The sequence below is a fragment of the Drosophila melanogaster genome, chromosome X (assembly GCF_000001215.4).
Source record: "Drosophila melanogaster chromosome X".
NCBI lineage: Eukaryota > Metazoa > Arthropoda > Insecta > Diptera > Drosophilidae > Drosophila > Drosophila melanogaster.
The window spans coordinates 18,447,983-18,474,734 of record NC_004354.4 but is presented as its reverse complement, the minus strand read 5'-3'; the positions used below and the strand labels follow the sequence as shown (position 1 = coordinate 18,474,734).

General features: G+C 44.6%; 2 protein-coding genes and 1 non-coding gene across 4 annotated transcripts in view; 2 read left to right on the top strand and 1 right to left on the bottom strand.

Moving 5' to 3' along the window:
• Positions 1–26,752, top strand: part of CG32547 (uncharacterized protein) — a 36,461-nt gene that overhangs the window by 4,753 nt on the left and 4,956 nt on the right. For both annotated transcript variants that reach the window (NM_001272753.2, NM_167622.3), the window contains exons 2-3: positions 12,199–12,750; positions 15,758–15,937. In NM_001272753.2, the coding sequence (NP_001259682.1) occupies positions 12,208–12,750; positions 15,758–15,937 (723 nt within the window). In that variant the 5' untranslated portion in view covers positions 12,199–12,207. The remainder of the gene's footprint in view (positions 1–12,198; positions 12,751–15,757; positions 15,938–26,752) is intronic.
• asRNA:CR43842 (antisense RNA:CR43842) lies at positions 11,912–13,917 on the bottom strand. The gene is made up of 3 exons (NR_073664.1): positions 13,870–13,917; positions 12,810–13,794; positions 11,912–12,744 (listed from the first exon to the last, which is right to left on the bottom strand).
• CG43843 (uncharacterized protein) lies at positions 14,317–15,597 on the top strand. Its single transcript, NM_001272754.1, has 2 exons — positions 14,317–14,373; positions 14,431–15,597. The coding sequence occupies exons 1-2, from the start codon at positions 14,371–14,373 to the stop codon at positions 15,463–15,465; spliced, it is 1,038 nt and encodes a 345-aa protein (NP_001259683.1). The 5' UTR covers positions 14,317–14,370; the 3' UTR covers positions 15,466–15,597.

The window sequence follows — 26,752 nt, the reverse complement described above, 5'->3', positions numbered from 1 at the left end:
CTCAACTGCCGTATGGATTTCCTTAATGAAAACGCCAAGGAAAACAAAAAATACATTGAAACACACACACAAAGTTGAATTGGGGGGTGCGTGTAAAATGCGTAAATTATTTTCCAGCTTTGTTGTCGTACTTGATATTTGAATGCCTGTTGCTGTTTTCGGCTGCCTGTGTGGCATGTAATTAAAAATGTTGTCACGCTCGGCTCTTAACAACTGAATGGCAGCGGCGTGGGGCAGGGTGTTTATTTTTTTCTCTTTTTTTTTTTTGTATTTTTTGTTGGCAACTGTGGCAACTCTGGCGGCGACGGCACTTAACATTGCAATATTTAATGCCGCAGTACGCCCGAGTGATTCGCCCGAAAGTGTGTGTCAAAATAATGGGCTTGCCCCAGTGGAAATGCTCGGCCCGCAATCTGTTTTGCAAAAATATACAATTTCGAAAGCAGAGCACTCATAATCATAAATCAGATTAGAGCTAAGGTCTATTTTGATTGGAAGCCACCGGAGGATTTGAGTTCACTCATCAATGTGCTAAAAAGTATGCAACAAATTGTGTTTTTTTTTTGTTCAAATAAATCAATGGAATAAAACTAACTTTTCTACCAAGTAGCTGCATATATGATTTAAAACTGCTTTTTTTTTTAAAAAAAAAAGAAGAGTAGATGAATAGGTGTTTTGCGGAATTAATGAACAACATCCGCTTGGGATGTGCTATAAATCCTTGCACCCTTGTCAATTACGTGGGAGACTTGAATATTTTACTTTACGCTCCGCATTCCGTTAGCAAATTACAAAATTCGACATAAAACGGCGGGGATTTGGCAAAAAAAAAAAAAGAACAGAAGCCTGGCCTGGAATTGCAGCTAATGGCCATAACACGGACCATAATACCCTTATTAGGACGCTGACTTTGTTAATTTGTCGCCGGCATTTGCATTAAATTTAAAGAATTCGTTGTGCTTTACTAAGAGCAGACAAATAAACCTTTTCTCGTCTTTTCTTTAATAATTTGTTTTAGCTAGCTTTGCTTTCCTTTTCACGGTTGGTGTATTTCCCCAAATGTGGCGTTATGAATTCATATTTTAATGACCAACCAACTTTCGCTCTTTAGCGTGTTGAGTGCCGGCCAACGTGGAGCTAAAACATCAGCTAATAGACCCGAAATTAGCGATGCAATTCAATTAGCTGCTGCCGGCGAAGTGTGTCGCCAAGGGCTTTAAAAGCCACCCCCTTCAAACTTCACAGCTTCCCATTTGAAAGGTGGAGCCCGTGCTGCTCCCCGTTTTAAGAAGTGACACAGATGCCTTTCATCTGAGTCGAAAAACTGCGACGACTGGCTGTCAATTAGGCTGGCAACTGGCGGCAACCGGGAACCTTGCCACGGTTTCAAGCCTTTTAAAATTGCCCGCCCGCAAATCGACAGTGCCACCCAGTTCCAAGTCAAATGAACTCATTAAACTTAATGAATAACGAGGGCGGGCGACGGGTGGCGGCATAACATTCAAGAACAAAAAAAAAAAAAAAAAGAACAAAAAATGAAAAACGAACCCGGCGGCATTTGATGGGCTTAAACGCGACGTGGCTTGACTTGTCCCGGCTCAAATCTAATCAACCTGCGCCTCCAACCAACATCCCTGCACCGCAAGAAACGAGAAGTTGGTCAGCGTGAATAAAGCCTATTAAATTCTAATTGAAATAAATACTCTGTAGCCAGAAATATTCCAAGAATTTGGCTTTAGCAGCTGATTAATTTACCGCCAGCCAAATTCACTTCCATTAGAAGTTGAACGGATTTATTTTGGAATTTAAGCTAATCACCAAAGAAGCTCGAATTACCAGTAATGTTTGGTTTCGTTAATTATATGAAGCGAGAGCTGAATGTGGTTGAATTTAGATTGGATTACATGGCGTATACTTAATATGAGCACATTTTCTATTTAGTTGTAGTAGATTTATAGTTCTCAACATAAATGTAACAGTTTATGAAAATATATTAGAGATTATTTTAAAGCATTTTAAGTTGTTCAAAATTTAAAATTTCAACTGATATATATGCTGAGTTCGCCGAGTCGTTTGCCTAACCGTGCGTATACTTGATATTTTCATTACTTTTACGTGTTATTAGTAATCCAACATATTCATAGCCACTTTCATGAATTTATGATAAGACACGTTAGTGTTCACTTCGATTTGTGTTTAAAAAAAGTTAAAATGAATTAAATGCATTGAATTGCTCAAGTGAATCCCGTTCGTCTGGCTAAACGGGCGTATACGTGATATTACAATTTTGTTTTCCGTGTGCCCGCCATCTGCTACTGTTGCTGTTGCCATTGCGAAACCCGAGCGAAGCCTTTTGTCAACCGTTTAGAGCTTCCCACCGTGACCGCGAAGACCCATTCCCGAATCTTCAACCGCTGAGCAGGTGTAAGATTGGACCACAACTTGGGGGGGGGGTAGGTAGTGGGGGCTGTTGGGGGCTTTGGAGGCCAAGGAAGCCAGAAAAGTTGGCCGCACGCGCCGTCTGCCTTCGATTGCGCGGCCTGCTGAACTTCATCAATAGTCGGGGCACGCATGCTGCGAATGTTAAGGGCAGATCCCCCCTCTTTCCACAAAAGGGTTGTTCAATTATGCAGAGTTGCCGTCAGCTATTCTCGAAGTGTTGTGCCACGTCGGCCGACACCATCATCTATCCAACCAACCAACTAAACATTCAGCCATCCGGAGGATAACTACCCAAATCCAGAGTTAAAGCACAGTGCGAAAAGTCTTTGCAACGGAAAGGCAATTATTTTCAGCGTGAATTTAATACAGATGCCGCCACTTTTTAATCTTGAAAATTGTTGAAAGCGTTAGAATTAAATTGCAGCAGCCACAATGGGCTTTCACCTGGCAGGGGGGGAAAAAAAAAAACACCTTTTATCCTTCGGCCCCAAAATGCGAATGCAAATGCGAACTGCTCTCGGCGAAATCTTTTGTGCGGCACTGTGTGTGCCGCCGTCTATGTAAAAAGTATTTGCCCCAACGCGTAAACAATGTCTGACTCTGCTCCCATTTTATTCACTCTCTCTTTTGGCTTTTTTCCGTTTTTTTTTTTTTTATATTTTTGTATGTGTTTTTGCATTGCCCAACGAAGAGGTTCAAGGATTGGACCAAATTCAAGTCAAGGCGAGGTCAAGAGTCACTGGCAGCTCCAGATCCATGTGGCTGCGCATTGGAGCTTTGTAGCCCGGTGTTGCCATCAAAGTCGGCATGACCACAAAGTCCGTACCTCAAACTCAACCTCATCTCAAACCTCAATTCCAATTTCACGTAGAAACCGCAGTGCAACTTTGGCTCCCTCCGCGGGAATATCCATCTTGCCCTGCAGCGATTATGGCTATGGGAGCTATTGTACATCATTGAAACAGACCGCAAAAATCGATACATTTGGGGGCTCAATTAGCAATCACCAGGGGGGGGGGGGTGGTGTGTGTGTGTGGTTCCTTAAGCACAAAGCCTGTCAGTCCCTTTGATGGAATGGCTCAAGAACAGAGCGTTTGCCGCAATTTCATTTTAGAATGTTTGCACTAATTTGCAATTAGTAAACTTTTCGCAGCAGCGCTTGCCTTAAATATTTTTTTGGTGTTATTGAATTCCTGGGAACAGGAACAAAAACCGAGAGCTGAAAAAAAAAAATGTTGTCCCTAGTCCCATCAAAATTAATCATACGCACCGTTAAACATTTTGACAGACAACAAAAGTCGCAAGTTGCGAAGGGAGGGCCGCTTCGATTTGATTACGGTTCGAGTGCAAATATAGATTTTTGAGTATATACAATATATATATATATATACATATGTATATCCGTTTGGACACTGTTGGTCATATGAATAGCCCCTTTTGGCTGGCATCTAGTTCTTTTTGACCGCAACTGTATGTGGAATATACCAACTCGTTTGGCTCCAGGAACTTCTGTTCTCGAAATGCTCGTCTAACGTTCAAGTCGCTTTGAAATTTTGTTGCTATTGACAATTGCCGGTGGCGAAACGAGGGGTCGACGGGTGCGGTGGGCGGCATTGCAAATTGCAGCACCGAACGGCAAGTCAATGACCGAGGGCGGAATGCAGGCCCCCAAAGGGGGCGTGGCAGTCCGTGGGTGTGCACACAGACACACTCGAAAAACACAAGAAAAAATAAAACCACTGGCACAGAGAGCTCAGCCAATGCTCTTTGACTGCACACTCAAGTAGAAACTTGTCAATTTCTTCCGACCCGCAGCGCTAAAGCGGCAAACCCCCTTTGGCAAACCCCTCCCCTGCCAGACCATGTGGCCAGCGATCCATGAGCCTCGTCCTTCTTTATCCTCCCTCCGCCCTTGTCGTAGTCCACGTCCACATCATCGTTCTCGTCCTCGTCCTCGTCCTCCAGCGACTTGCGCTTTTATAGTTGCCTTGTCTTGTTCAAGCGATGGCAGCAAGTAGCAAAATCAAATAAAAGAAACGACGCCCTGGAATCATCGCCAAGATAAGGACGAAGTGTGAATTCCCTAGGAGTGGGTATGCCCACTCCATCCAATCCACAAGCTTGTTTAACTTGACGGATACGGATTGAGAAACTATTCAACATTTCTATTTTTTGGGTGCTCTTAGCAAATATCTTGAATTGCAGCTATCTCTATATGGATTTAGATTACTCTTTTAAAACAAATAATAACATATATTCAAAAATACTTAGTTTACTTACTAAGTACTAAGCAAGCTTAAGAACTTTACGTACTGCCTAAAGTATCAATATGCCAATATGCTTTATAAAGATTTCTTTTGCCAAACGATCTTCACTCCTCCACTCTATCCGCATCCTTATATACCTTCGACTGCGAATTTCATTAACAGCGCATCCTTCTTGGACTCCACTGTAGCTCCATTGGGGCTCCATCGTGGCTTCATATTTGGAATGAAGCAGTGGGTGGCGTAAAAAATCGATGTTCGAAACGCTTGAGAAGTTGCAAGTTGTGCCGGCGAACTGGCGAGGCTGATTAGCCAAAGGCTTGCGAAATCAATTTCCGTTTAGAGTTTGTCCCCGGCGAGGTTCGTCCTGGTGGAGCGGGAGCAGAAGCAGCAGTAGAAGCAGGAACAGGAGCAAGTGGGAATGGGGAGCAATTACTGTGAGTGCCATAAGTAGACGATGCGCCATGAGCGAATCATTGAATCATCCGCCCCCGTCTGACATGCAAAGAAGTGTGCAATTATTTGCACGTCGGTCGAAACTGTTGCTCAACTGATGACAACCCCGCCCAGCCCCACTTCCATTTCCATTTGCCATTGCCATTGCCATTGCCATTCCCATTCCCATTCCCGTACCATTTCCATTTGGACTGTGCCCTGTTGATTGGCGCTATTAAAATAATTAGGTTCGCCCGAAAGAATCCGATCGGGGTATACTTTCGATTACCGATTGGTTACGCGCAGCGCACAAATTAAATAATTGCGCAATTATTGTGCGGAATCTATCTGGTTATATTTGGTATCTGGTATCTGGGCCTCCGCACCGTTGGCCATTAGAAATGCCATTAATATGGAATCAGCACCACAAACTGCAGGCGGGCCAGCACATGGCTCCTGAAAGTGGCAACCCGATCAGGACGACCGATTGACCCCACAATCGATTCGGTTAGAGGTTGGGCAGATACCAAAAGGACGAAAGGACCTGGCCAAGGAGTCCTGGAACAAGCCGCATGCTAAGTCCCTGGCCATCGCACATTGTGTCAATGCATAGTAGATATATGTACACATATGTATGTACACATTTTCATTTTATGGCCATAAGCCGAAGGATAGCAGGATATCAGGATAGCAATAGCAATAGCAATAGCAGCTGGAGCTGGCACTCGGTGCGAATTTGCAATGCAGTCACTAAAATAATATGGCTCAATATAAGTTGACTTTCGCCAGTTGCCATAGATATGCAATATATTCGATTGAGTGATCACTCAAAATTTCGTAGGTGCTGTGTGGACACACGCATCTACGCATATAAGCTTGGATATTCCAGGGTATTCAACAGCAGTGTTAGCATGTGATGGCAGGCGGGGAGTTTTGTATCTGTATCTGTGTGTTTTTGGCTTGGTTAAAGTGAGCGAAAACAATAAACATAAAATGCACAAATACACACGCACCCAATATTTGCTGGTTGTGTGTGTGTGTTGCTGTTTACAAAGTAGCAGCAACTGGCTTATCAATTTTCATGTACCCCACCAAAAGGCACTCCAGCCAATTCCATTCCATGCCAGCCATGCCAGCCATGCCATTGTTGCCTTACCTTTTTGTGTGTTTATTTGCCTGCTGCTGGCAGCCATAATCAGTCAATGCCGCATCGCACCAGTTGGCCAAAAGAGCTACTCCAACTGCTGCCTCCTCGCCGGGATGCGGATGCGGATGGCAATGGGAATGGGTATGGGAATGGGTATGGGAATGGGGACTGTAAAAAGCCAGATAAAAGTTTTCAAGAGTTGGGAGCTCTGATGTCGTCCCACTGCTAATTTATGGACGCACCCAGCCTAAGACGCATTACGAATGCCTTGTAAGGAGGAGCGGGCTAGCACATTACTGGGTATGCACTGAGAAAAAAAAAACAGCTCTCTAATTATATACATAATTTTAAAACAGCAAAGCAACATAATTGGTTTGTTTATATAGCAGTATGTATATAAAGTTGTAATCCATTGGCAGTTGCTTTAAATCCCTGCCTTTTCGCTCAGTGTATTGCCGCTAATGCCGCATATATCCGCCATTCAATTCGACGCCACTCGCTGCTCGTTCTACATGACAAATTTTTATGGGCAAATAATTTGGCTTTCTCTCTCGTTGATTTTATGGCCCAGTGGGCGTGCTGGGGGCGTTGGGGCGTGGCCGGCTATCAAAATCATTTGTTTGCTAATTAAATACACTTGCTCGTTGCGTGCTGATGAGCGATTAACTCGCTCAGTGGATGTGTAGCATACTTTTCAGGTGGTGCGAGTGAAACGATAAGGCCGGCAGTCAGTCAGTCGGTGTACAAAATTAATTGAGTTTCAAATGACGGACGAGCGACAATGGTGAATTTCCCATTTCCTGTTTCCATTTCCCGCCCGGAAGCATTATTTAAAATGCATAAAAACGGTTGACGGTTGATAAACAGAGTGTTAATTAGAACAGGGTATAACTACACTGTGCGGCAAGTTCAAGAACTGTCATGATTAAGCACACAATTTGGAACATTTTTTTTTACATAATAAATTCGGATAAGCTCGATGTTTATTGCTCGTTGGAATAGCTATCCATGTGTGGGTTATGCAAAGCATTTTGGTTTGCCATCAAATGGTATGACCTGGCTTTACTTTGACATAGATAATAAATTAACATAGCGAAGGGGTGTTTCAAAAGTTCGTTGCTCTATTAGGGAAATATAATTTGTAAGGTTTGGCATACCTAAGTTCGAAGTTGCCTAAAAGTGGCCAACAGTAGACTTTGGAGTCGAGTGTTCTTTCTTCACCTTCATTTCATATTGAAAAGAGGTGCTAAGAAGTAGGCCCATGACTTCGCGTTTTCATTCACAGCAGACAACTTTAAGACACCTCTATGCATGATTATGGCCAAAAGTGATTAACAAACTTACAATCCGCCCTCGGAAGAATTTGATTCGCACTTGCTGTGCTCACTAATTGGATGGCATGCCAGTACGGAGCTGTTACATGGATGGATGCCAAGGCCAGGGAAATATATATCAGATATAATTCATATGTAAATACAGCGTGACAAACACGCAGTCAGCTACAGATACAGATACAAATGCGGAGATGGCGAAATGGCAAGCTATGGTTTTGAATGGATTGCACTTTAATTAAATCGAATCGTAGAAAGCTGGCTGGGATTTGCATGCTAGATCGATTTTGTTCAATTGTATTTCACGGCTGGTGGACTCCACTTTCCAGCCATCCGGTGGTCAAAAAGAGGGACTATTGCTCGGCAAACACACACACATTTTGTGTGTACACGATGCGAAGCACTTGAGCCAGGCATTTAATTTAGCGTTGCTTAATTAGGAAAGTTTCGGCAAGACGACGCCGCATCGGTGTTGAACAAAAGCGTTAAATAGGTGGCGTTGAGGGGGGGGGGGGGGTGGTGGTGGTGCTGGTGTTGGTGGGCAGGACCTTGAGACACACGCAGCCAAGTGAAGTTGTTGCCTGTCACTTGTTAAACGGCTAAGGAGCGTTGGGGAAATCAGTATTAATTACTCGGACGACTAACAGTCGCTGAACCATAAATGGCCATGCCCGTCGAGATTAACTAGCACTAGTTGCTATAAATAAATGTGTTATCCGCCATAGTAAATAAACAAGGTCCTTTGCTTGCCTTGCCATTTAAAGTGCGAAACGAACGATTTTCCTAGCTTTTCCAAACCAAAGTAGCCAGCGAATCATCATTATAATCTTGAAATCAGTACTTATTGGCATAGATTTCTGCAAAGAAGCACCACAAAATGGGTTTTCCAATTATAGTTCATCGGTGAGCTGTAAAGCTTCGGGTTTATAAATCACCCGGTAGTTGAACCTCTGCGGATTTTCTAGATTAAGGAGGATAAATTAGTAAATGTAATAATACAAAACCACCGAACTCTTGCAGAACTCTCTCTCTCTCTCTCGCTCTCTCTTGTTCTCTGCGTTGGTGGCCACGCTGTCGCCTAATGACCAAGTAAATCGCTGTGCTGAACCAACCGGAAATGTGATTGATGCAGTGCATCACCAGCTGGACCCTGGTCCCCGGGCAATTCGCCCAGGCAAACTTTTGCTCTGTTGACTCATCTAATGCGCTGGGTGAGTGGGCGGTTGGATCTGGTGCTCCATTGCTCTGGTGTTCTGTTGGGCTGATATGAAAGCAAAAGTTCCCATGTTTAACCCATCGACTTGTCGACAATGCAACCACAGCCAGAATGTTGAATCCAAATACCGAATTGGATTCCAGTGAAGTCGGGGGCGCAGCCACAAGCCGCAAAGCGTTGTCTATCAACATTTTAGGCTAATTGACGCATTGGGTATAACCATGTTACCAAAAGGGGCGGCTGGCCATGTCGCGGGCGTGGCCGTGGGCGTGGTCCTGGGTTTGCTGGTTGTTGGTATCGTAGCCACATCAAATGCGCCAAGCGATCTGCGAGCAGTCGAGGAAAATGAAATTATTACTTGCCGCATGCGGCACAACTCGACTAATTGACAAATGGATAATGCTAATCCCAGAACGGGCTACACTGGCAGAAAGAAGGATGCTCGACTGCTAATTGAAATCCCACACGGATAGCACAGTGCGACGTATTCGGGGCAGAATGGATAAACAAACGATTCGAATGGAACACACAGCAGCAACTGTAGCAACTGCAGCAACTGCAGCAATGCACCAATCCACCAATGCACCAATGCAGCGCCATGCAATTGGCGTCCCCAAAGGAGCAGTAAGCTCCTCCCTGCTCCGCACAGGATTCTCCAAGGAGCTGCCCATAATAGACTCCGCACAGCCAGACACTGGTGTTTTCCCCACCAAAAGGGAATGGGAATGGGTAACGAACTGGGCCGCACATGTGAGTAGCATGTAGATAGATAAAGTTGTCCGAGGGCAAGAAACTACTAATGTCTGTGGATGTGGCAGTGGGGGCACGGGTTGTATCTGCCAAATGGCATGTTCAAACAAAATTAGGCGCGGCAACCACGGCCTGTTGTTGTTCCTGTTGTTGCTCATCAAACCAAGTCGAGATTGCAACTGCATTGCGAACAGGGTGTTTTTTGGTTTCCGAAACCCCATTTTAAGCTGCAATCATGGCTTTAAAATGGGTTTAAATCCATTGGACTTGCGACTTGAGAATATATACTTTTTTAAGTTAAATGGTAACTGTATTCTCGATCCTAAGAAAAAAATTCGAGATACTTTTTGATATCTGCTGCCTCCTCATCTAAGCAGCCAATGAAAATTTGTATAAAATGGCAAAATATCTTGGCCTCACAAGCGATTTTAATGCGTGGGTCTCCATTCAGCTTTCCAATTTAAATGCGGTTCTTAAGTATTTCCTCGGAAATTACATTGCGAGCGCAAAGGAAAAACAAGGACGATGCGCCTCAGGCTGATTTTACAGTGGGGCCTCAACAAATGCTACGTATGTCCCCCCCAAAAAAAAAAAAAAAATAAACGGCCATAAGCTTTGCAATCAACATTTCATTTAAGGCAATTCAATTCGACTGTTTTCATTTTGGGTGAACCCATGCTCCAGGCACCCTGTTTTTGTTCCTTTACTTTTTCGCAGTAACGAAAATATTTTTCAGCCAAGTGAAGAAAAATTAGCAACAATAAATTGAACGGAAGTTGCTGCTCAAATTGAAAGTGGGCACGGGCAGGGGGGGGGGGGTGAGGAGTGGCGGAAATGGCCAGGGGATTCCCCGGAACAGGAACTGGTAAGCTTCGGAAGGCTGGCAATGCTGGGCAACCTGGAGGCGGCTCAGTCTGGAGTGGGCGTGGCATGTTTGTCTGTGGCTGCCACTGCGGCCATACGGTCAACAAACACACGCAGCCGAATACATACATACATACATACATGTACATACGTGTGTCTGTGTGTGGCTACGTGCCACACAACTTTACTCCTTGTTTTCGTGCATGTCCTTTGCCAGCATTGCCTTGCCTTCTGTCTAGATTGAAATTCCAGACTTGTGCCAAGACGGGGGCGTGGCACACGCCCATAGTGCACAGGGCGAAAAGGGGGGCGACAGGTTGGATGTTGTGGCTACAAGAAAATTCCATCCCAATGTGATACATAAATTGGAAGTTTCATCTAAAAGTGGGACTCCTGCTTGCACGCATTTTATTTGTATTTATACATAAGATCATACCTTGCTCATCTTAGTCCTATAAAACACCATCATAAACTTACATTTTCGTTCACTTTTCTACGGATTATTATATTTAAGCTTTCGGAAAGCATCCACTTAAAATCTGGTCTTGATGACTTAGAGCAACTTGGGAGGAAGAACATTTTTTTTCGGCAAAGAAAAGAACATTATTACATTTTTTAACAAAGCTTCAAAATAGCAAGAATTTATGCTTAAGCCAGATTAGCAGAATTACTGGCTTTTCCCAGAACAAAATGGTGCACAAGCATGGATAGTTCTAAGTGCCTAAGTGCCAAAAGCCTTATTTTGTAAGAGGTATTAACACTAAAGCCATTGGCAAAGAAAAAAAAAACAGTTTTGCAGGATCTCATCGAACAAAATGGTGCACAAGCATGGATAGTTCTAAGTGCCTAAGTGCCAAAAGCCTTATTTTGTAAGAGGTATTAACACTAAAGCCATTGGCAAAGAAAAAAAAAACAGTTTTGCAGGATCTCATCGAACCGAAACCGATTAAAAATAAACAAAGATAACTCTCAGATACATTTTAGTGGCTACCGAGTAGAAAGATACAACCATTCGCACTGAGAGTAATCCGTAGTCGCTCTTGTTGTTGATTTTTCCACCTGTGAGAACGTGTGGTTGCGGGGTAGTTAAGCTGCAACCGCAGGCTGAAGGACGAAATCGGGACAGGCGTTGCATACAGATTTTCAATTTCCATATCGTTTTGCCCATCCGTACGCAGGCAGCAGCAGTTGCTTTTCCATGGCTTTCACCACTGCGTTTCCCCTGGCTTTTCCCCTTCCCATCGGCAATTTCCGTTGCAAATGCTGAAACAAAGGAAACGCAAAACATAACAACGGAGCGGGAAAACTAAACGTAACTACAACGAATGAATGAGTGAATGAATTGAGTGACCGACTCGCAGGCGGCATGAATGTCACTTACCAATTGAAATCTGACAAAGAGCCCAAGGTCTCGATGGGATGCCCCAAACTTACATATGTAAAAGGTAAAAGGTGTTGATTTAAGCCAAATTGTTAAGTATACGCATTGTATGTTCTCATGTCTGCAGTTTTCCATCTGGTAGCGCAAAGGTTTTCCAACTTCAGATCGTCAAATCACAGACCATCAGACAATCAGTTTGAGATATGTGTTTTTTGTTAGGCGTACACAGATTGGTTTACCCATAAACAATCAATTAGTTTAGCTATTGTTTTCTTATAGACTGCAATCACTGAAAGATTTCCTATTATAGATACCGAATACAGTGCGCCTAATTTACGGAACAATCTCTTCTTGATTTTCCATTGCAGGTGGTGAGGATGTCGCCAGCTGAGCAACTTCGCTTGGTCGGAGTATCGGATGCCTACCAGTTGGCGGCAAGCAGTGGAGGAGCAGGAGGAGGAGGAGGAGGAGGAGGCGGCGGCGGCGGCGGCGGAGGACTGGGAGGATATGGAGGCGGTGGATCCGGAGGAGATGCCGGCGGCAGTGGCGAGAAAATGAAGGATGTGCCCGACAAATATGTGACGGCACTCTCGCACTTCCTCGACTGGCATTCCAATGGCACGGTTGACATGGAGCGACTTAGTGGTCCCATCCTAAAGTCCAGCATCAAGTCGGTCTATTGGCTGTTTCTCATCCAGTACGCAGCTCTCGCCCTACTGGGCGTGGTGCTCAATGTGATCATCGTGGTGTACATAATGTACCATCGACTTTACAAGGATGTGACCCATGCGTTCATCATCAATCTGGCCCTATGCCATTTTGTCCAGTGCGCCCTCGTCCTGCCCGTCTCGCTGATGGTCATGCTCATCCAGAACTGGATCTTTGGCCAGTTTCTGTGCTTCTTTCTGCCCATGCTGCAGGTGAGTGAAAATCGCAACGTTACTTATAAAGCATTTACATTACAAAGTAAGCAACTTACCATTATATTTGATGATTAGCGAAAGAGCTGTCTTTCTATGAACCACTGTACCACAGTGCCTTAAATGTGGCCACGTTTTTTTGGGCACTTTCATTGTCAAGTCATTGGATTCAGCCCCAGCCAGATTTAGTGGTATCCCATTGCAATCAGAGTTAACTACAGCTCAGAGCTATATTTATCCCATTTGGCTGAGGGCTGAGGACTGAGGATGGCATCCGGTCGCAGTCGATTGAGCAATGCTTGGGGTGGTGTCCCTTTGCACAACATCCCCATGCCAGGCCGCAAAATCTTCGACTGGCTGGGACTGCTCCACCTCATTATGAAAGCCACCGTGTGATTGACACATACCCAGGAGGCGGAGGAGGAGGATGGGCCTTAGGTGGAGTCAGAAATCACAAGCAAATAGAAACGTATACTTTCATTCGATTTGATTCGCCTCCGTCTGTCACTTGGTTTCGCTTTTGTGTGGCGAAAACAAATGCGACCAGAAGCGTGAGTAGTCCTGGCCAAAGATGGCTATGAGGATGCTTACTTTTGGGGAGCCAAGCCGTCTGGCAATTCGATTAGGACCAAAGTCCGTGGAGCAGACAAATGATTACATTTACAACCTTGACGCTGCAGCAGGAGATTCTATTACGGGGCAAAACGGCCAGGGAATGGGTGTGGGATTGGGATTCGGTGTGGGTGTGGGAAGTCGATAGACGGAACGGGATATGATTCGATTTGATTGCTATCACAAAGGGCGACAAATAGCAGGCGCACACAAACACACATCTATCACTGCATATAGTCGCGTGTGCGTACACATGTGGGTGAACTCCTGTTCCTAATCCTGTTCCAGTTCCTGTTCCTGCTCCTGTTTCTGGTCCTCTTCCTGCCTGCTCCTCCTTCCGATCCGCCAAATGGAATGATTGATGGGTGGCTGGGATTGAGCAGGATGCGCACTGAGCTGCTGCATAACCGACAAGTTGCGTTAAATCTGCTCCTTAAAGACCTCTAATATGTATTGCTTTCAATTGGCATAAGTAATGAATAAAAGGCAAATAAAACTTAATGTTACCTTTCATTGGAAGCATACATAAATATGTACTAAATACCTTAAAAAATAACTAATTGTTTATACGACAATTTGAATGTGTGAACATTTGCTAGGTGTTGCCAGACTGCAATGCAGCTTTTTTTTTAGGGCTACCACTAATAGGGTATTCCAGGTTATGATATTTATTTATCAAGCTGTAAAGCCTACAGCTTGATAAATAAACAGAAATAAATACAAAATATACATAACCAGTACCTAAAATCAATTAACTTACTTATCTCATTTCTTCAAGTTGGAAAATGTAAACAGATAAGTGCAGTGTTATAAAAGAAGTTTAAGGCGCGAGTGTGACCATGCTTTGATGGATTTTTGGCCACTCTGATTTGAAGCCATTTTTGATTTTTTTCGCACTCCTTTTCGCCATCTTCTTGTTAGGCACGTGCGCATGCTTATCGGTTTTTTTTTTTTAGAAAATAATTTTAGAATACTCGTTACCGGAATTTTAAAGAAGCGACTGTAAAAATGGTAAGCAATTAAAGTGAAACCCATTGGTTTTTCTTATATTTCGTTGATATTTTACAGTCGAAGATTTTGGAGATCGGCGACCCTGTGCACATCTATAGCACGAAAAAACAACGATCAAACCTTAAACAGCGACAGCTTTGGAACATTCCCAAAATACCGTCATTTTCCCAGCTTCAGGATATGGAAATTTCAGCAGGGAGCGACCACGTTTCCCGGGAACAATGGGTCATCGACGGTCCCAACACGCATGAGAAGGTGATCATCCTCTCAGATCATCCATATGCCACTCGAGAACGACGTTCATATGGAAACATTCGTGGCGTGGAGAACTATTGCGATCCGGTTGCCACCCAGGACGAACGAATGGAGGCCAATCCGGGCATAGTCCCGAAAGAAGAAGACCCTGAGCCTTCTCCAAAAATCACGAATGGACTTATATATCAAGGCACCTTCAATGAAGAATTCGACATGCTGGACAATGAGTCAAAAGCTAAAGCAAATGGAAACCTACAAGATGTTAAACCAGAAGCTCCGCAGCATCCTTTAGAAAACACCGCCTTTCAGAATACACCGCCCAGTATTGGCGGACAGAATAATGAAAACACTTCGGGATACATAGTCAAGAGGGATGAAATGGCAACCTTGATGAATGATATAGACACGGATGGTATCTTCGATTATCTGAAACTGCAGTTGGACACGCAGACGCCAACGGAGCAGCAAGACAATAAGGAGCCCCATTTGCTGACGTCCTCAGGAGAGAAGAATAAATATATTGGTGTGGTGTCCTTGCATGAGGCATGTCCCTTTCCAACGTTCGAGAAGATAGTCAAGGATATTATCGAGCAGGATTGCAAGAAGATAATAGAGACCAAGAAGATGGTGGATGAGCTGGTCAAGGTGGAGGTCAAAAAGGAGATCGAGGAGGTGGTCAAGCAGGAGGTCAAAAAGGAGATCGAGGAGGTGGTCAAGCAGGAGGTCAAAAAGGAGATCGAGGAGGTGGTCAAGAAGGAGATCAAGAAGGAGATCAAGGAGGAGATCGAGAAGGAGATCCAGGCGGAGATCGACGATGAGATCGTGGAAGTGGACTAGGAAATGGGCGAGGAAGAGGAAGAGGAAATAGAGACTAAAATAATTAATAATCCTATCTATTTGATGCCTTAAGCATCTATGACTTGGAGCTACAGTGAAACCTTGCAAACAAATCTCATTTACATCATTTGTATAGGTTCATTCATTGTATTTTAAAGCACTTGAATAAATATGAGAACTTTTTCCTTCACATAAGATTTTTTAAGTATTAATGGAAACATGTATCGTTTTTAGATACGCAATGCTTTGATGTATGTATGTATCTCATGTATCTTCATAACCACTTTTCCAGGACATACCGCTGCACGTGGCCATGATCTCCCACATCCTGATCGCCTGGGACCGGATGCGCTGGCTGAACGATCCGCTGAAGGGGCGCCTGCCAGGATTCGTCTGCTGCTGCGCCACCTGGCTAACCGGAATGGTTATTGCCCTGCCCTACCCCATCTACACCATCTACGTGGAGCTAGGGGTGAGTATGAGCACGCTCCTACCATCGAGCACTTGTTACATTATTAAAAATCAGCAAGCAGTGCTCCTGGTTGCCAGGGCTGATCAAAGCGAAGCGCACTAGACCGGAAAAGCGTCCTGGCATCCTCCGCATGCCATTCCGTGAGCAACATGAACCGCTAGCCGAGCATCAAGTGACAGATTCCCGGGAATCGAGGACTCACCTGACTGGCTGGTTCTGGGCAGTTTGCCAGGGCATCTGCTGGCCGAAAAGTGGATACCAATTCGAGTCCGTTAACATCGCCTGTCAACGGACTTCGTGCCTGCATTTTGTTGCCAACAAATTTGGCTACATCGACTTTCAGTGCCGACCAAGTTCAGCCACAACAGCAACAAGAGACATAAATATTTATGGCCCATAAAGTGTAGCAACTTTCTGATACACTCCCCCAACATGTCGTTGGTGTGGGTGGGGTATCATTGGTTCATTGGTCCATGGGAGGATCTGTGGGCTCCACCAGCTCCTCTGGGCTGGCACTGTTTCAAATCATCACTGCATATATATATATACATATTTATATGTATGTATGCTCATTTTCCCACTTTTCAGACCCTTTAGTCCGCATATTTTGTGAGCTGAATTTTCCAAAAGTGAGCCAAGGAATGCCAACATCTAAAATCAGGCATCAAATTCCTGTTTTCTGATAGTTTCGTTCTTCGGGGTACACACTTTGGACTTTAGACTGCAATTGAATTAAGCTGGCAATTTGCGTGTTTACTTAACGTCCTTAAAGCCAAGTGCAAATTGCTGTAACTTGGTGTAATTTAATGTCAATTTGTTGACATCTATGGGTTCGTGGTGCTTTGAAGCAATTGTAAATGATGAAAATACTTGTGATTTTATATGGACTTACGACTCATAAAAGCTGAACTGTGCCAGGGATTACCATTATTCTTGTGCGTCATGAATTAATATTATGGTGCTTATTTATTGGTGTGAATCCGTTCCATTAGGCGGATCGTTTCTCCAAATGGTAACTTGCCACTAAAGCCACCATTGGCCTCCAGGATGCGGCACACATTGCCAAGTTGATTGAACCTTTTTTTTTTTTTGGTGGCAATTTGTGTAATTTATTTGGCAATTCACTGACCACAAAACCTGTCACTACGAGTGCCGCAACAAGTGGGAATCCCCTGGAGAATCATGAATATATCCATGTACTATGCCACCATATCCTGCTGCAGGCCCAGTCGCCTGTCAATAATTTCATTAATTCAATATTTGCGTATAATTTGATGGCTTCTCTCCAAGGCAACTCGGTCCAACTCGGGCGCGGGCTTATTATCTCGAAGGGGGTCGGCCGCCCGATTGTCTGTCTCCGCTGACACGCCCCCCTCCTGGCTGCCGCCCCTGCTCCTTGCGGCAATTTATGAATATTTTAGCATTCTATTAGGACGACACACACACACACACGCACACAGCAGGTCCTTGTCTGGCCCAAAAAATATAGGTGTATAAACAATTCCATGTGGACTCTGATTGCCAATTCACCATTTGGCAAACGGCGCTGCTCCTCCAGTGGAGGACTTCCTCCACTCCGTAGATCGTTGTTCCTGCGTTTAATAAGAAAAAGTTTGCCATAGTTTGCAGTCCGAAAAATTGGAAACCCAACCCGTTTGCAGCAGCCAAAAGTCAAACACTAAAATGAATTGCTCCGCCGTCCAGGTTCAGATGAGTTCAGTTTCGGTTTGGACGCAGTTTTCTGGCCAGTTTGCCAGCGATTTTGTGATTTTCCGATTTTCTGATTCTGCAGGTGGTGCAGGCGGGTAATAAGCGATTTCATAACTGGCCGGCGAAAAGTTTTCTGTTTGTTTTCGTGTTTGGCCTGGAAAAGTGTCAGAAACTTTTCTCCATACCAAGCAAATTGAAATTTTCCATATTTCTACGCATGCCCCTCGTTTCTGGTGGCAGATTCCACCTTGCCACCTCCTGGCAGCGGCTTCCCTTTGTGCGGCTCCAAATTGATTTTTTTTTTAAGTTGTCCCCAAGCAAATCGGTGTGGTGGAAAAATACAGAAATACAGAAATACACAAACGCTGCGATACCTTTACCTTTACCTCCATCAAGTTGCAGGTCCTGTCGCCCAATGTCCTGTAGGAATAGATTTTGCGAGTCTAGTTCACATTTGATAATCTCTGCAAATGGAAGGTTGATGTGTATTGCCATCTGACGTCGAGTCTTCTAACCCAATGAGCCGAGAACAGCTTGATTAATCTGCTCAAAATTAATATCTATCTATCTATCTGTCTTTCAATGAATTCAATGCTTTTTTAAGCATTTTACGAATGCAAAGTTTGTGACCTATTGGTTGAGCACATTTCGGATTGGATTGGAATGGATTAATTTCGAAGGACTTTCAACTACGAAATGCAAATAGCAACTGAAATGGCTGCACGCATTAATGATGCATGGCATCAATTTGTAATACCTAAACCGATTTTAGGACCTGTTTTATATCCGCCACTATATAAAATAAATACGAGACTTTAAGGCACTGTAAACAGTGTTCAATTTGTATGGCGAACGGAAAGTTAAGTGGCCACTTGGATTGCAAAAACAAGAGAATCTCTGGGGACAACGTTTATGGCATGGTTTCGCTGCAGTTTTGGAGTTGCTACACTTTAAGTTTTTGTTTTTCGTAGCGTTGGTAATATTTTCGAACGAACAGATCTGAGGGGGCGAAAGTTGAGTGGCCAGAAGTTCGGCTGAGTTCAGTTCCATCCTTGAACTAGCTTAAATCGTTGTGTATGCAAAGAACACGCCTTTGTTTCGTCCTGGCTCGTCCTTACCCTCCTATTTGCCCCGCTCTGCGGCTACAGTTTATTTATGTTTACTGTTCAGTTGTTGCTCCTCATCCCCAAATCCCCATTTTTCCATACCCCATACCCCATACCCCATACCCATTGCCATTCCCATCCCGTTGCTGCCTCGTTGCGGATATCCGGTTGCCGGCGTTGACTTTGGCACGCGGCGTCTCCTAATCCCCTCCAGCTCTGCGCTGGCTCCACCTCCCGGTCCCCCACTTCGTGTTACCAACAGAACTTGGCCGGATATGCGCCTGCAAAACGAAAACGAAAACGAAATTACGCCAAAGGGTCCAGGGGAGGAGGCAGAAAAATTCAAGTCGCTGCGCAAAAGAAGCGGCTAAAGTAAACATTATCAAGTCTACAAAAGGCAGACGTGCGGGACGGTCGGGATTCGGACGGAATTGGGCTAGGAGCAGTACCAGCACTAGGACCAGCACCAGGACCAGCACCAGTGGCAGCTCGAAGCGATTGCGATGACACAACCTCAATAGATTCCCTAGCAAAGGGAACGATTATGGGGGATTGTTAGGATCAAAGACATTCCTCACTCGCAAGGCACTTTTCAAAACTATTTATTAGTATTTGTGGTTTATGTATGAGAGTTAAACTTAACAATTAGAAATGAAGTAAATAATAGTGGCTAATTGTCGGATATTAGTTAACTTATGTATGACTTAATCTTCACTTGGTGTTCTATTCGAGTGCTTCTATGTGACTTGAACGGCGGACAAAGAAATATTATGTACATGAGCTACATTTTACCGATTTCGAAGACTCCTGGCTGGCATATCACGTCCTGGGGCAGCAAAGGGCACACAGAAGTTGGTAACTCGACTGGTACATTTGCTACATTTTGCCATTCTATCTGGTGCAGAGAGAAACTTTAAATACAATCAACTGGCCTCATTTGCTTGGGCTTGGCGCTCGTTGTAGCAATTTGTAAAAATTACACATGCACACTCGCCCACACTGCGAGAAAATGCGGCTATCACAGTGCTCAAATGAGACATCCGCTTAAAGCGGAAATCAAATGGCCCCTTTGGCCTGCTTGGTCCTGGTCGTTGTCGTAGTCCATGGGGTACTCCTTCGGCCGGAGTCCCGTTCGTTCTCATCTTCGTCATTATGGGCGCATTATTACTGTAACTTTGTTAGCAGAGGCGTTGGGATCGGGATCTCCATCTTCGTTTGTCCAACAGTCCAACGGGCTCGTCGTGGGCCCGCCCACTATTATCCATTTTCCATGGGGCTTATTAAATTGCCCTTTGCCGCCAGGTCACAAGCAGCAATGCAAATTGGCCCATTGTCGTCGGGCCAAATTAGTTGATGTGTCCGAGGTTGCGAATGTGAGTGAGCGAATAATAAGGATGGCAACCGTCTGCTGCATCCGCCAGTGGATAATTTCACAGTTTATCCAGGATATTGTAAATGCAAAACCTTGACACAACCCACATTCATCATGACATCGTTCTGCACAGGTCCTCTGTGGCGGCGACCTTTAAGGACTCGACACAGACCGCAAATATGAACAAAGTGTTTGGTTCCGTGAATTTTGCACTCGACCACTTGCAGTTCACAGATTACAGACCAAGGGGCACAAGCTTCGTGGACACCACTGGAGGATGCCTTGCAATCGTGGACGGAGCTTGTGTACTTCAGATTAGAAGGAAGTGTGAGTTAACTTGAAGTGGCTAAACTGGGTGGTGGTCAGCAATTCATAATTTCTAAGTAAATACGTTTTGTTACTCCGTTTGAGGGACAGAAAAATTCTTGAGTTTGTTATTCACTTTTAAATTGTTGTTTACAGCCAGGAATTTATTAGCAAGAAACGAATGACAAGTTCCCTGCCTTCGTTTTTAGTTAACTAGAAACTGGATTTAAGGAAGAAGAAAATGCATTAACTTTTGTAGCAGTTGATTTAACTAAAAATGGCTATCTAATTTGGCTTACTGCACATTTCACATTAACTTTTAATTTTTTTAAGGTATCAACGTTGCAAGTTTTCTCTTCTCTTCTCTCTTTCAAATCATAGAATTTATTTTAAAAAAAAATGTAGTTTCGTTATTTCTTGAGATATTCATGCTGGTCCTTGAGAAGTGTCCTAATGGGTGCACTGCTTCTGGGGAACACCACCATCCCATCCCTTGCTGCTTTGTTGATTGGCATTTTCAATTATTAAGCAGGCAGACGTAAATTCATTTCCACAGCAATTCACACTGAATGCGAAGCCAAACATACAGTAAACACAGCAAGAGGGTGGTGCACCACCTACACCACCCACTTTCACCACCTACACCATTCACTTTCACCACCGCCCCACCGGCCACTTCTCCTTACATGCTGGCGCATAAAATCCTTATTGGCGAATCGTGCGATATGCACTTCGCATTTTCAGTTTTGTTTCGTTTAACGGAATTTTAATGGCCAGCAATGATGTTGCCCATCGGCGACTCCTCCGGTGGCTGCTGCAAATTGCGTGGCAATGGGCAGCCAGGATTAGGAGTCAGGACTCCTTTTTTTTTTTGTTTTGCTTTATGCGCCTTGCAATCGCCCGCAAGGCAATCAATTTTTATCACCCACCCATTCTTCCACCGATTTTCCCGCCAAGCAGCAACAGCAGCAACAGCTGGCGTGGCAACTAATGCCATTGATAATGTGGGCCGGGGCAGGTGGCAAGAATCTGGGGGTGTGGTGCTACTTGGGGTTTCTAGGAGGAGCGATGGCGAATTGAAGGGGTTAGCAAATGGCAAACGACTTTGACAAATACCCCAATGCAGGGAGGTGGTGAAAGCAGCCTTTCAGCCAGCCGCCACACCTTTCACCCCGTGGAATACCCAATTCACCCATCACAAGAGTTCAGCCAGGTCGGTGGTTCCTATGCTCCAGCGAATTCCTGGTAAACGTTTTACATATTGTAAAATAACAATATCAACAAATTCAGCGAAAAGACAGCGACGCCGAGCAGACAGCAGTCATCGAAATGGAGTCCAGCGAGGGTAGCTAAGCCACTTGTGAAACATCCAAAGGCACTTAACATTTGGTTGCAAGAATGTGCTTATCTTTTCTATTTTTTTTTTTACCAGTAAGTAGCACCACTGCAGCAGATTAAAATCTTAATAGCTGATAGCTATGAGATAGATAAGGATACTTTCCTGGAGGTATCTGGAACTTTTTGAGCCACCCTGGCAGCATCCCAACCACTGGAGGATGTCAAATTTCTGGCTGCCTGAGGCCGAGAAATGGCAGCTCAAATTTCGTTATAATATTTATGCGCTTCTCTGCCTGTGTGCATGTGTGTGGGTGTGGGTAACTGAATGGATGGATGGTTGGAGTTGGGTGGTTGCCTGAGTGCTTGGGTGGTGCGCCTGGTGATGTGAATGGGTGGGTGGCCAGCTCCGTTGGCAAGTGCGCACTTTAAAGCTTCGCCGCTTTGGATCTTCAAATTGTTGTGCGGTCGCATCAATCGGTCGGGTTGTCGCTTCCCGTATTCCGTATTCCGTATCCTTTGGATCGCCCCCGCTGCTGAAGGATTCTTTTCAATGGATCGGGGGCGTCCTTGTTGATGCCACTGTGTTATTGTGCGGTAAGCAGCTTAGGGTCCTAAATCACTTGGCCAAACGAGCCGCGATGGGCTCGAACGTTTCTACGGTCCGTCTGGAGTTCCAAGGATTGGGTGTTATTCTGGGCGGAGACTCATCATCAGTGGCGGTAGCGAATATCGAAATTAGAATTCAACAAAGGCAACAAAAGTTTCAAGTGCCGAGCACTCGTCGTGGCAAGTTTAGGAGTCTGTGTGTGTGTGTGTGTTTCTTTTTGTGGCAAATGGCAACATACAATGCGAATAAGTGTATACATATATTTACACAAAGTGGATATATTTGCTGTTGCCAGACAGCCAGTCAGGCATTGTTGTTATGCGCATAAGCATAAAATATTATTAACATCAAATGCAAGCTGGAGCAGTATGAGCAAAACTGGCGGCGAGCTGGGAAAACTTTGAGAATGGAAAAGTAAGTGCGTGTAAGCACGCATAAAATAAAATGGGAATGGAAATGGAAATGGGCTCTTACCAACTGATTTTCCCATCACTCCTATCTCGGCCCAATCTGTTTGGTCAATCTGTGCGGATCCCAGAGATCGGACAGCGGTTTTTCCCCATCCTATCATCTTCGCTGTAATGACTTTTTTTTCGCGCTTTCCACTTCGTTTGCATTTTCCTCTGTCACTTAAAACAAGTGAAAATATTAAAACGAGGGACCTGCGCTGGTTGCGGGAAAATCAAAGCCAAAATCTGTACCTCTGCCTAAATCCCAGATTGTGCACTGCAACAAATTATGGCAAATTATAATATCTAATGCTAATTTTAAAAACCTGGGTGAAATATTTAGATGGATAAAGCTTAGTTAAATCGAAATTACAAGTAATTTTTACAAGTAACGTTTCTTTGAATATTTGTAGTTAAGATAAGATATTATAAGAAGGATTCTTCAAGCACTTGATATGACTACTAATATTGGCTTTTAGTAATGTGGCTACCAAATACAAATGTGAATTTAGATGATTTAACATAGGATAACTATCGGGGAATATTAACACTGTGCAACTTTTGCTCTCCGTGTCCTTTTAGTCCTGTCTTGTATGTGGGTGTGTGTGTGTGTGTGTGTGTGTGCAAGAAGCGCTTGTTTCTGTGTGTTTTTGTGCACTTTACGACTTTAATTACGTAAGTACATAATTGTGTTATTATCGTAAGCCCGCAGAGCGCAACACATGCTCGGCCCTTGTCCAGATCCTTGTCCTTGTCCATGTCCGTGTCCGCATCCGGTTCGTGATCCCGGCCGGTGCTTTTGGTCAGCCAGGATGCGGCGTGGCCAGGACCCAGTGTGTGTGTGTGTGTGCTTTTGCTGTGACCTCGTCTGGCCGCTTGGCCAGCATTTTACGGCCATTAAGTCCGGCTGTGTCTTTTTTCGGTGCCGCTTGTTTTGTGTATCCTGCTCACCCAGTTCACCAGGCTGCCCGGTCTGTCCAGGCTGTTAGTGGAGAAAACGAACTCGTGTCCTTTGCCCGGCTTTATTTCGATGGCCTAACCTTTGGGTTCCGCTCCGCTGTTTACATTATAATCCTGCCAGCCCATCCCGACAGCGTTTTGTGTCTGCTCATTGTTTTCTTATTATTTAAATTACGAAATTCTGCTTTTAATTATGCATTGTTTCTTCCGCTCCTGCTGCTTCGACTTTTCCGCCATCCATTAGGAACAATTTTCGTATAATTTGAGACTCCTCCGATTATTGGTAACCTTTCTCGTTTCTGTCGTCTTCCCCATTTCCTTCATTTTCGACAAACTCAATTTCCTCACGCTTTTCCTTCCCAATTATTTTCCTTTAATTAAGACGTACATACATACGCGGCAATGTTTCGATTCAATTATCGCTTTGATAAATATATTTAAATATTGCCAAACATCTGAGGCTGGCAAAAAAGTGCCTCATCGACTTTTTTCACATTGTTACCATTCCCGTCAACTTTGTGCCGCGTTGGTAACTGAAAGCCAAGGACATCAAGTTTCAAAGAAACACGCTCCACACCCAGCGAAAAGCGAAGAATAGCCTGGCTATACCAACAGGTGAAATCGAAGGGAAGAAGTAAAGCTCCAAGGCCACGAATAGTTCCATCTGCGTCTGCTCTTTTTTCCCAACATCCAGATCAATATCCATCTCTATTTCGGAGCAACTTTTTCGCTTGCTTCGCCTGTAAATTATTATTAAATGCTTTTCATTTCCAGCTCTTGCCAGAGCCATCATCCAATAACCAGTCAAGAGTGCCAAAACCAAGACCAATTCCTTCAGCTTCTGCGGCGGCAATTCGTCAAAGTCAAAATTGCGACAGTGGAAATGATAATACTTCTGCAGCCCGCCTCCTTCTCAACGGTTGCAATTTGTTTTGGGGGCGTGGCCAGGACTCCAACTGCGGAATGCGGCCTGCCTGCTGGCAGCACGGAAATAAATTGTTATTAATGTGCTTGCCTGTGGCGGCCCTGCCGCCTGGTTACCAGGAATCCAAATACCCATTCCCATACCCACCATTGCCATCAAAATCGCCAGCCTCGTTCTTCGTCTACAGTCGATAAATTATTTGGCAAAACGCGCGCCAAATTGTAAATATCTTTATGCGGGGGCGAAAAAGCCCCAATAATGCGAGCCAATTTAATGGGCTGGCCACTTGTTGGATGTTACTGGAACTGGAACTGAAACTGGGATGGGATACGATATACGGTATGGAGTCCCACATCGACATCTACCAGCCATAAAGTGTTTACGGCCAGCGCTTAAATTGATTTGTGCCCAGCACGAATCAAATCAATTGCATTAGCCGCCGACTCGATGCCAGAGGTAATCATAACTGTGGATCCTTTCGAAGCAGAGATCCTTTGACTTCCTTAGCCAGTCCCATAAAGCGGAAACCGTTACTGGCTGGCTGGCTGGCAGGAGATGATGAGCATAAAAAAAAGGCGCCAGGAGTCCACATCTCGCAGTATTTGGTATTCGCCATTCGGCATCGGGGTACCGTCAACCGTCAAGGCCACATACCCATGACGGGAATCCTTCGTAAGATGCCCCCAGGACTCGTTAAATTGCGTGCAGCATCCGCTCTTCCCATCCCCGCCCCCTTCGCCACCAAACAGCGGTTGGCCACGTCGGTGCACAGGAAGAAAAACGATAGCGTTTTATCGACGCGCGAAACTTGAAACTCGTTTAAAAGTTTCCCCTTGGCAATTAGCATAACGGAAAAATATTGATACGATTTCTTTTCCAGTTGGCCAAATTAGCATTTCGTAATTAAAATAGCCATAAATCTGTTTTTTATGGGTCCTTGCAAAAAAGGTGTAGTCTTTTGGGAAAAATATTTAAAATATTATGTGGTAAGTAAATTGCCATAAAAGCTGATTTAGGTAGAAATGCTGATTTAGTTTCCATATCTGGCATATCTGTCTTGCGTGGGTTTTCGGCTTTTTTGCGAGTGTAGCAACCACTTCGTTTGATTTCCCCGCCCCCTTGGTGACTGTTGTCGTTTATTTGCATTTGACTGTGCGCAGTGGGCAAAGTATTCAAAACAGATTTGTTGGCCAGATTGTACAGCGCTAACAGTTCATTACCCAAATGACTGTGGGCCAAAAGTGGAGTGGGCGCGGCGCAATGCGATTTGGTTGAAAAGGTTTCATTACAATTTCGGGCACTCGGCGGCGAATGGAAAACTTTTCGCTCACTCCAAGTATACGTATACCCGGCAGGCTCCTCCGCTCCACACAGCTCCACTCCTTCGCTTCGCCCCGACGCGTCATTCGGTAGTTTGAGATTTGATTTAAAAGTTGGGGCCAAGTTTTAACCGCCTTCGATGGTTGGATGGTCGGGGGGAGGAGTAGTTGGAATTTGTGGGCCTGCCGTCGAGGGAATCGCAAACTTTTTAATAGTTATTCATACAAAATCATTTGCGATTGCCCTGCTCCTCGACTGCCTCCATATGTGTGCCCACCACCCCATCCATTCATCCACCTACACATACATACTTTTTTATATGCAAAAAAAAAAAAAAAAGGCGAGGGAAAGTAAGAAAACTTTGGCCAGAGTTTCAGAGCCTGCTCCCGTCTGGCGGAATAATTATGCGCCACATAATAACTCTTCTTGCCGTGGGCAAGAAGACTCTTTAGATCATCGCACCTGGCCAGTTGACCTGACCGATGATTTCGCATGATTGATGAAGCCACTGGGCTTCGCCCACTAAAACGGCGATTTCCGTTCGTTGGCTCTGGATTTAAGCCCACTCAGGCGGGGATGTCTTAGCGCCTCCATTACCGCAATCCTCCTTATACACCTCAGATACGCAGCTGCCATCCTGCGGAGCAGTTTAATGAGAAAATAACTTGGATGAGGCCATAAATTCATTTCCGCCCTTTGTTTAATTTCCTTCGCCATCCGAA